General features: G+C 38.6%; 1 protein-coding gene across 1 annotated transcript in view; it reads left to right on the top strand.

The window, feature by feature from the left end:
• NOP53 (NOP53 ribosome biogenesis factor) overlaps positions 1–4,186 on the top strand; it is a gene marked incomplete in the record, with an annotated part of 13,042 nt that extends 8,856 nt beyond the window's left edge. The window contains 5 exon segments of the mRNA XM_072430632.1: positions 352–456; positions 1,131–1,286; positions 2,668–2,843; positions 3,573–3,639; positions 4,050–4,186. Of these exon segments, the coding sequence (XP_072286733.1) occupies positions 352–456; positions 1,131–1,286; positions 2,668–2,843; positions 3,573–3,639; positions 4,050–4,130 (585 nt within the window).
• Between the last annotated feature and the right edge of the window lie 7,282 nt (positions 4,187–11,468).

Raw genomic sequence — 11,468 nt, 5'->3', positions numbered from 1 at the left:
TTTAGAGATTTGGAACATATTTGCGTTCATCTTTTCAACATCAATAAATATTTGGCCACTAAAGGCTTGTATGCTTCTGAACCTGTTATTGGCTCAAGTTATATAACAAAATTCCTGAAAGATGTAAAATAACACTTGCCTATTACGATTCTGGAAATCTCCTATCTCAGATTCTGCTGCCCACTGAAGTTATTCTACGTAAAATAATTTGTGCTGCATGCAGCTGTCATGTCCTCCAAATCAAGTGCATTCTCATACTAAACTGCAAATGTGATGATGATTTGGGTATCCATTTATTTGTAGGTTATTTTATTTGTGATTTTTTTTTGTTTGTTTTTTTTCCCCCTATAGATGCTGCTACTTCAAGCTCATGAGGTAGAAGTGAAAAAGCTAAAGGAAGAACAAAAATTGGAGAGACAGTTGAAGCTCCCAGAAGGAGCAGAAGTCCCCACAGAGGTTTGTCTTTTCTAATCATGTGTTGGTGTGTTTATTGCTGTGTAGAATCTAGCAAAGCAGGGTAGACCATTTTAAATGGGGATGCCTCTTACCATGTTTAATAATGTTTCTATTTTTTTTTCCCCATAACTGGTGTAATTGTTCTTGCAGATTGCATAAAAATTATGCTTGGTCATAATGATAGAGCTTCCACTGTACTGCAAGTAGGAGCAAAATAAGCACTGGTGTCTTGTCTCGATCCATGTCTTGCCTGTTCTGTACTAAAAACTTATTTTGTGAAAAACCGGTATACAGAGAGTGAAGGCATGACAATCATAGACTCGGTGCTAACATTTGTGAGGGCAGAAATGCAGTGGAAGCCAACTGATCCAACCTGAAAAGTATTGGTTTTCAGTTGTTTTTGGATTTTGTTTACTTAGTTTTCACATATTTACCTAAGAACTTTGCTCTTGCCAAAAAGTTTGTGAATACATACTTCTGATGCAGATAGTCTCATTGTAGTAGCTTGCAATATAATGGTCTGGGGTTTCCTTTTACATTGCTAGCAATGTTCAGCTTGCTTCCTGTATGATTACACACAATTTCCGCACATTTTATTCCCATATAGCTCCTTAGGCACTTTACTGAGTGTTGGAATGATCATCCAAAGCTAAATACATGGTCTCTACTTACAGGAGAGCCGCCTACGGGAACTTTGTGAGGGTCTGGTGGAGGAGTCCGATGATGAAGCCGTAGGGGGGGTGAGCGAAGAGCAGAAAACTGTAAGCTTGCCTCAGAGAGAACGGAAGACGGAGCGTCAGAGGAAGAAGGAGAAAGAGGCCAAAATACTGGTAAGGAATTTCAGGTCTTGATTTTTAGGCAAACTACAGATTTTAGTAATTATTTTTATGCAATTAAAATTTGCTATACTTTTGTTAAAAAAAACTAAAGAAAACATCTGCAATATAATGAAAAATATCTAATCCAATTAATATTGGAAATATCTAACATTTTGTAAATACACGGTCGTTCTGGGACTAAGGCTAGGCACACGCATGCCTTCATTGGCTCAGGGCTGATATCTGACCAGAATCTGGTGTGTTGACAGTGTCCAACGTCCTGGCAGGTCCATGGACCACGAATGATCGTAATGTAAACAAAGGGGAGATGGCACAGCGGTTATGTAAGATCTTTCCAAGAACAAATATTGCACATGTGTACTTAGCCTTGGAAGACACCCTGCACTGTTATGTCTGGGCAAGGGTATTTGATGTTTTGTTGCTGAATATGTAAGATTTTTGTGTAGTGTTCGTGGCTATGTAAGTAAACCTATAGGTATAAGACATGGTAGGCAGCAAACTGGTTGCTCTTACTAAAATGTACTCTTATTTATAATTTGGACTTCTGAGGTCTAGTGACCCTGCTGTAGTGTTAATCAGCGATGCCCTTCTCAGGCTGTAAATCCCTGCTTGATAAGTCGGTGCCAGCTGGGCATGCAGCCAAAACCAGCTTACACCCACCCACCCCCTCCAAGTCCTGTGAATTCTCAGTCTGCAATCAAGGTGCATCCTCTGTCTGACACTTGCTAAATCTTGGAGGGGGAAATTTGCTAGGTGCTTGGGGGGTGTCTACTGTGGTGAATTGTTCCTTTCCAAATGCTAGCATGTAGTGTTTTAATGGCTCAAAACTGAAGTGCTTTGTACTAGAACAGTTCTATATATACATATACATATACATACAATTAGTTATTAATATAGCAATCTTTACAGTTGTGGAAAGTGTTTTATGTTTATATTTTTGTATCGTTCGTGCTAATTTCTGACATTCCTGTAGGTTTAGTTGTGATTAAGACTTTACATGTCTAATCTGACCAGCAGAAGGCGCTCTTCCTTTAGAAATTTTGATAAAACTATACAATGTCCTTTAATGCAATCATAATGGTATGAAATCTTCTTTTTAAACAAATTATCTGTAAAGGGCTAAAAAATCTGACGAGGGGCCTCTTATATGTAGATTTTGGAACATATTTGCATATTTGTGGAATTTTATTTTTCACTTGAGGTGCAAAAAAAGTGCACTTTTAGAACCTACTGATATTCAGTAGATAAAACTGCTTATGTGTCATCCTTTACATTGTATGCATTAGATTAACATAACTTCAGCAGAAGATAACATAACTTTTCTTGCAGCAGAAAACCTGTTTGAAACCTCTGGTCCTTCTTTTTCCCTTAGAAAGCCCGACAGGATGCCGAAAAAGTGGCTAAACAGCGACGTCAGGGTCTATTCCAGCTTAAGTCCATGTTTGCATCCCTAAAGTCCAGACAAGCTGAGCTCCTAAGGCGCAAGAAGTTGCGGGAGGAGAAACGCAAATTGCAGGCCCTGCAGCCGCGGCGGTTGGGTCGGCTCAAGTAAGAACCATATTTTAAAGCATTTTGGGTGCTTTTAGGAGCTAAAATGGTCAGGACTGTATGAAAAGTGCTTCTCTTTAGGGCAAACTCAACCACCGTCAAGATTTGCTGTAAACTACATATTTGAGAACTTAGAGACTGGAAACCTTATGTTCTGTAGGACTTCTGCCCTATGATGAGACCCATCCTTGCGCTGTGAGAATTTCCAACATGATATGCTGGAAATGTGATGCCAAAATTGGGTGCCCCTGGGTTGTGGTGTGTTTTCCACCCCTGGGGTCTGAGGGCATCTAATCGGGAAAACGGCATTTATTTTATATTTTGTCAACCTTTTTTCATTTAAACATTACTCTTAATTAGAAGGGATGTGGTTAGTGCTTGCCCAGTAATGTAAAATAAGGCAATGGAAGATGTAGTAATTTCTAAAAACTGTCCCCTTTAGGATAAGGTTTATGCCTTACAATAGAGCCTTATGAACACTAGCTCGTGCTGGTTTGTGGTACTTTTTGCTTTCCAATCCTTGCATTGTCAGGTGATGTAGTTTGAGCACAGCTTTCAGCAAATGTTCATTCCTTGCCAAATCTGTTAAATTTTGAACATTGTTGTCTGATTTCCCATTAAGAAGATAGGGACTTTTCCAGGTAAACAATATGCAGTTAATAGTTTTAATTTGAAAACTGGAATGCCAGTCTCGCCGTATAACCCCCATATTTCTTTATTCCTATTTAGGTACAAGGAGTCCGATATTGATGTCCATCTAAGTGAAGAGCTTACTGACTCTCTGCGAAAGTTGAAGGTGAACTTTCTCTTTATGTGATATAATTTGTACGTTGTGGGGAGGTAGGTGTTAGTTGTGCTGGATTCAGTGGCACATTTAAGTTATGGTTAATAAGATGGCCATCATAACAGTTGCAAAAAATGTTTGATATCTCAATTTTTTTGTATGGTACGTGCCAATTTCTGACCTTTTGGAAGTTTTGTTGCTTTATGGTGGAGGGTTTGAGTGGGGGTATGAATAAACATTGAGGGAATAGCTTTTCCTCTAATCCTAGTAAACAAGAGGTATTTAAAGGGTAGTGGTGAGAAGTGGATATTTAAAAGATTCTGACAAATAAAATGTCTCTCCGAAGCTAATGGTAGGTTGGAAAGACCAAATGTGCTCTTGAAGGGAACAGTTAGAATATCTTGTCTTTTTATTTCATGTAGCCAGAGGGAAGCCTAGCCAAGGACCGATTTAAGAGTTTCCAAAAGAGAAATCTCATTGAACCAAGAGAACGAGCCAAGTAAGTGCTGATGTATGGTGGGGAATTATTTTATTATCTGTTTTATCAAGGTTCTATAAATCCTAAAGGCCAGGGTCCCTTAAACATTTACAGCTGACACCTACATTTTTTTTTTTTTTTTATACACCTTTGCTTTTTTCAGCAGAAGCATTTGTTCTTTGGCTTGAAGAACTTGTTTGTTCCTGAATTCTGCCTGCCTCGAGAGTTCTGCATATATAAGTCCATCTAACGTTGCAGGTTTTTTTGGCATTTAAGTTGGAACTAATAGGGAATAGACTGCAGGCTTTATATACTCTACTCCTAATCCAAGAACCTCCACAATACAGTAGTATATCTTAAAGCAAACCTGACATGGTAAAATGTTGCTACTGCTAACTATTGAAAATTCTAGATGCCTGGCTCATTTGGCTACAAGCATGCTTGTCAGAAACCCTCATTCAATTGTATGGGTCTGACATCAATATACTATTTGTTTCTGATGGGTGGTTCAATATATGCAAGACAAAGACAATAACTGGGAGTTGGACAGATAGTCCATATTGTAATATAATGTTTTCTGTTTTGATCCTTTAAGTGGTAGTTGAACTAAAAAGTAAGGTGGCCTTTTCTGAGCTCTTCTTTTGAAATAATCCAAGGACTTCAATACTTTGAGCCAGTGGCCTGTGAAGATCGTGTTATTAAATGTGATTTTCCTGTTTATATGACTTTGGGTTTCTATACAATATGATCTCACATTTTGTTATCTGTACTGATATGGGGTGTATAGCTCCTTTAAGTTTAGCCTTCACTATATGAGCCATTTCTTTGCTGTACTGATAATTTTAGTAATTTACTTGCTAGACATCTACAGGTGTTTGGTGGCAGGTGGATTGCCATGCATTATAATCCATCTGCTAAATATTCTTTTTACCAAAACATCATACAACTTTGTATTTTTCCATCAGTCACATGTACTCAAAAACCTGTAGTGCAGCCATTCTTAGCCAGGGTTCTGTGGAATCCTTGGGCTACCTCCTAGGGGTTCCTTGAGCTGTGGCAGATTGACCTCCTTTCTTATATTGCCTAAATATTACTTGGTACAAAACCAATTGGCATGACACCAAAGATCTTTTTAGGTCTTTGTAAAGCTACGTACACACGTCAGATTTTTATCGCCCGATAATCGGCATCGGCCAATTATTGGGCGAAAATCTGCCGTGTGTACAGTCGTTGTCGTCCATCGTCGGAAAGACCGTCCTGCCGGATCCACGGACGATGGACGACAACCGATCCTAATGAAAGGGAAGGGGAGAGCGCGCAGCAGGGTGCCGCTCCGTCGCTCTCCCCCTCCCCTCTCCATAGAGCATGAACGGTGCTGTATGTACAGCACCGTTCATGCATCGTGCACTCCCTTGTCGTTGGAATTGCAGGTGTGTACACAGCTTAAGAGTGACAATAGAGAGACTAGAGACTCAAGGTCAAAAATTAAGTCAGATAGCAAAAACTGGCTTATCTAGATGTTTGTCAAATGTGGAGCAAATGTGAGGACCTTATGCCCTGTACAGAAGCTAGATAAATTCCATTTAAAACTTTGTTCTTTTAAAACCTGACCAACAAGGTAAAATATGACAATACGCAGTGATTCTCATGACCCTGATCAGTCCAGCAAAGTGAATTAATTCAGGTGATTATTGTTTATCTTAAAGCATGTATTCAGATGCCCCTGGCCACAAATGATCCTGCAGTTGACCAACCAATCCGAGGTCTGCCAATGTGTATATCATTGACATACATATAAAACTGTGGGATGAGAAATCGTTCAGTGTATATCATTCCATCTCAATGACTTTTATCTAGAATCTGTATGCAAAGAGGGTCTGTTTTGTCCAAAATAGTATGTAAATGAGCCAAAAAGAGAGAAATCTTGCAGTACACAAGTGTAGTGTACCTATAAGTCAACAGCAGATCAATAAAACATGATATGTAAAAGGTCCTCATCCGATTATACCTTTAAAAAAAGAATAAAAGGTTAAAAGATATCTGCAGTTATTAATGTACTGCAAGCAATATTCATATTTTGTCACGTATAGTTAACGTAGCAGCTTAAAATGCACATTGTTCACAACACATTTTATTGCAGTTTAGGATTTTTTTTTTCTTTTTAGACATGATACTTTTTTTTATCATTACACACAGAATTCCTCAGCTCAGCAGTTCTAGATTGACTGTCTTGATTCTGTGTTGCCTCTATAAATTACTGTAATGGCTATGACAAGCGCAGTGCACACAGGTTGAATAATTTACTTCCTGCATGACTAACCTACAATGAGCTTCTAAATGTAACATCGGCCTTGTGTGAGTTTGAATGGGAATTTCCCTGTCACTTTTGAAACCTAATAGGGTTCTGTTGAAGGGGAAGATGGTGATCATGGCAATATGTGAGCAATAAGTAATACATGGGCCAAGAATGTGCAGTTGTGGTAAAATTTCAGAGGGAAATGGGTAGTTTTGGCAAAATATGGACAAACTTAACGGTGACAGTATGTGGACAACAAACGGGAAGGCCTTGCATTAAGCAAGCAACAAACAATGGCAACACTTTTTTAAGGCTATGTACACATGTGCAATGGTTCTCATATGATAATCGGCTCAGGGCTGATATCGGACGAGAATCTTGCGTCTGTACAGTGCTCTTCGTCCATCCTCTGAACGACTGTCCTGGCAGATCCATGGACGATGGAAGACGAACAATCGTAATGAAAGTGAAGGGGAGAGAGCAGAGTGAGGTGCCATTCCATGGTTCTCCGTAGAGCAGAATGGCGCTGTATGTATGACACTCGTTCATGCATCATACAGTCCTTTGTCATATTGCACTTGTGTACTTAGCCTTGGGGCCAAAGCCCGAGATTGTTTTGAGTTGTGGAAACCTAGATTGATATACAATTAACATTTTTAAAAAAAATGATCTTCAAGGGTAGTCTAAGTTTTACAACAAACTGCTGCTATGCACCCAAAAGTGTTAGGTTAATGTTTTCTCTCATTGCCATTTGCAGTTTTTGTGTGGTTCTTCCTGCAGAGAAGTAAAAGCAGCTGTTCAGCCAAAAGCAACATGTCACTTCCAAGAACTGTGCAGCATCAGCCACATTCCAAGGCATTCCCAAAGTGGTTTTCAACTGCACCCATACGGTTGAATGAGAGCAATCAAGAACATGTTACGAAGTTGACCACAAGTCTGAAATGGGCCCTAAATTCAAATAGAAATAGTGAATGTGAGAGTAGAAAGTAGAAAGCAGTGCATTGTGAGAGTGACCAGGCACTCCCAAAGCCTTCTAGCCGTAAATCTGCAATGTGAGATCTAAGGCACTGCTGCATTTGACTGCTTGTCTCAGGAGTGGGATTTGGTTATTTCACCATTGTTCTGCTCAGTGTTCTTTTTGCTAGAGCCCTTAACATGGGGAAAAATTGTCTTGGCTCTAAACAAATATCCAGTGCAGAATAAGGTGTTGTAAGTCAGTCCTTCAGGAAAAGCTTAATTACAGAGATACCACATGCAATATTGCTGACTTTGCCTTCTGCTTTCCTTTTTTGGGGGGCACAGCATCCAGAGTTCAGCTTCATGTTAAGTAAATATTCCCTTTATTAATTAAAGCCAAATAATATTTAATTATTCTGCCTTTAACATACATTTATGACATAAAAAGACACTTATCAGCATATATTTATTCATATTTTTTTCCATTGGATGCCTGAGACTTATGGTTCTCTGAATATTGCACCTGTTTGACAGCTGAAACCTGCATTGCATTGTGGGACTTGACATGCGCTGCATTGCAACTTCAAACCCTCCCACCCCCTCCCCTGCCCGAAAAGTCACTTCAAAATTCATTGAGTTCTGTACATTTGGTTGATACGAGCACCGTGTTAGCTTCCTTTTGGCTGTATCCTGAGTCTGACCAGGTGTGCCGGTTTAGTGCCAGGCAATGACACCACGAAACAGCACTGGTTTGCTGATGAAGGTGGGAGTAACATGAATCGGACATGGTGAACTGACTCCGCACAGAAAATAACTCAAGAGATCCATCATGCCCACTGTCATATCCCTCCTGAGGAAGAATTTGCAAGGTGCAGGCAGTGATTCCTTGAATGAACATTTTTTTAAATTTATTAAAACCTCAATAAATGTCCCCATAGCAGAAGTTCATCACCAAAATAAAAATTATTCCATTATAGCATTGTCCAACTTTTTTTTTTTCTTAAAAAAAAACAGGTTAATAAATACATGCTTGCATAACCAGGTCATAATCATACAAAAAATGTCAGATAACAGTGAATATGGAGCCTTGCAAAAAAGTTAGAACAAATATATATATTTTTAGTATCAGAAATTCTTGCAGTGGCCCAAAACCAACTTTACCTTTTGCCAGAAAATAGTTACCAATGTTGTATGGTTTTATCATTTACTAAATATGGTGTTCATGAGACAGATTTAACATTTCTTAAAGCCCCGTCTGGGTATTACTCTAGTAAAAACATTTGCTTCCTTGCTCTCAGAACAGAAAACATTTCTTTCTTCAGTAAAATGGGAATAGCTAAAGACCTACAGATGCTCTATTTTTTTGCTGGAGGCAAATTGTTTATGGCCATCTTGAGCTGAAATCTAGCAACCATACAGGTGTTCTACAACATCATTTCAACAATCTGCTGTGCCAAATAACCAAACAACCGACCACTAATAATCCCTATTGTTTAATTATCGGAGATGAAGCAGTGGGGTGCCTAATGCTTGTCCTGCTTCCTTTCCACTCTCCATAGAAGAGGCTTGTCTATTCAGTTATTGTTTGTTCTAATGTCACCCAAAACAATCAGGAAAGATCATTTCAAGCAACGTTAATTGAGCATCTTTATGGAGCTTTAGAATTACCATCTGCATGTTCCTCGTAAAAGTCATTTCTTAACTTGCTGTCACAGGCAATGGAAACCTGGCAATGGTTTACAGTGGCTCCTTCAAAGTCTTTCCTAAAAACAATGTTTTGGCTAGAGATGGAATTTGAATGCAACCAAATTGTGTAAGCCAAAGTATAATTAGCTAACAAAACATTAACAATGAGGGTACAGTAAAAATGTATATGGTTAATGTCTAGGATCATTTTTATTTCAGTGCTTTTTCGTGTAACCAGCTGTCTCCGACATCTCCTATTCCCCCGGTCTCTCTCCAACATTTCTTTTCAGACCATAACCACAGATCTCTAAGGAAGAATAATGGAGAGCTGTGTTGACTGGAGAACTCTAGCCTTGACTTATCAGGATAAGGTATGTTGGATACCATAAGAAGGAAGCTGCTTTCACACTGAGCACTGATATTTCTGCAGCTGCTAGGAATCAATTAAAAATAATAAAACTAGTAAAACAGATTTTTGCTTTTGTTTTTAAAGAAGCTACAACCAAGCTTTATCCACCGGACACCAGAAAATGGGAGCTCTGCAGAAGGCAATGTTTATCCAGTGATAATATTTGGTTCTGGTAGATGCAAATAGTCTGAACCCCTCTCAGTATATTCAGAATGGATACCTCTAACCCATTTTCTGACACTACCTTACTAACTCCACCATGAAGTCTTAAGCCTCTTGCATAGACGAGATCGATACCTCCTTCATAATAGCTGTGGCATTTGGGAAAATCTGAGAACCTCACTGCAGGTCATCATCAGTGTCTTTAAAAGATATCGGAAGCCAATTTGTACTCATTTTTTCAATTATTGAATTCAGATTTGAGTAGGCCAACCTTTAAATAAGGCCAAATTAATACAGACCAAAATAAATATTTTTGTTCATTAAGGTTATTGGAGGTCAATCAGTGCTTTGAAGTCTCAGAGAAGTCTCTGCTGAGTGATGGTGGGATCATTGGAAATAGTAAAAATGTTTTGAAATTCTTCTTTCATGACATTTTTCTTCACATGCCATATTTAAAGAAGGCTTTACATGTGGACCATTAATATTATCATCATAAGACATTGTAGTAGTTCTACAAATAAAATATACATGTACAAGCTTAATTTCTGAATCCTACTGAGATAGATGCATTTACTTTGTTGTGATGGCACCAAACTCAACTCACTTTTTCAATGCATGATCACACAGTGATCATTTTGCAAATGTTTCTATTGCCTCCGGCCTGATATATGTACAGCCCGGGTAATAAATATCACTGCTGAAGTCCCCAGGATACATAAGAATGGGTTGACCCTTTAAGAAATCCTATTACAGACCTGTCTCATGCATTATGCTGGTTAGGCTGAGACATCCTGGTCTCTTTTATTGGTCAGATATTTTATAAAAAATTGTGAGCTATGATGTGTGATTAATGCTGATGGTATCTATGTAAACACGAATACGGCATGAAAATGAAGATAGCACCACAACATGCTGTCACGATTGTTAAATGTACTCCATGTTTTTCTTCGGCATAAGCCTAGACTTTTTTCATCTTAGAAACTGAACCTCAAAATTTCTTTTTAACATGCAAACATATTTATTTAAAAACCCCTTTCCTTTTTCATCCAGTACCACGCTTTTATATATCCCCATTATATAAAATATGCTGTGAAGCCTTTTCCTCAGACTGTTGTACCAGTAATATCTCCCCTTCTTCATGTTGTAAAGTTGTCTTACCTACGTGCTAAGCATTACAATGTTCATAGTGTTGCTCTCTTTACCTGATGATGTGTTGCAGAACTCATTTACTTATATTGTTCCTGTTTCAAGTTGTACTTTTTCCTTTTTTGTTCAATATTGTACTATTACCCTTTTTGCCTACCTAGTGCCATGGTGTACCCCTTCTAGATGAGTGTGGTGCTGTACTTTTGCCTTTTTGGAGACCATTGTAGTGCTGTGAACAATTACATTACACCATGTAATGAATTATATTACATGCCAACCCAGAATAATACTATAGCACATGCCCTGCTTGAAGAGTGCTGTTGTGTATTTATTTTAAATCATTTTGTGGTGTTTACCTACACTACACTGGCTACAATTGCTTTGCTCCTGTACCTGCCTGTTGAATGTCTCACTGCCTGTTGACTATTGAGTCAAACCCTGACCTATGTAACAATTATTGTTTTTCTGCCCTTGAACATGTGTGTATTGATGTGTGTAGTATTTACTAGATTGATATTTTTACATTATTCTGCATACACACAGAATGTTTTAGTGTTCTCCTGCCCATGTGTTAAATGTTGAAGTGTGCCATTCCTACCTAATGTGTTGTTGCCCAACTGACATTGTATGGTTCCCCATCTGTGTATTGATTTTTGTTGTGAGCCCTGTTACCTGACATTGTAGTTGTTTCTGCCTACATTTTTACA

The sequence above is a fragment of the Pyxicephalus adspersus genome, chromosome Z (assembly GCF_032062135.1).
Source record: "Pyxicephalus adspersus chromosome Z, UCB_Pads_2.0, whole genome shotgun sequence".
NCBI classification, from domain to species: Eukaryota; Metazoa; Chordata; class Amphibia; order Anura; family Pyxicephalidae; genus Pyxicephalus; species Pyxicephalus adspersus.
The sequence above is the reverse complement of the archived record's forward strand: the minus strand, read 5'-3'. Positions and strand labels throughout refer to the sequence as shown.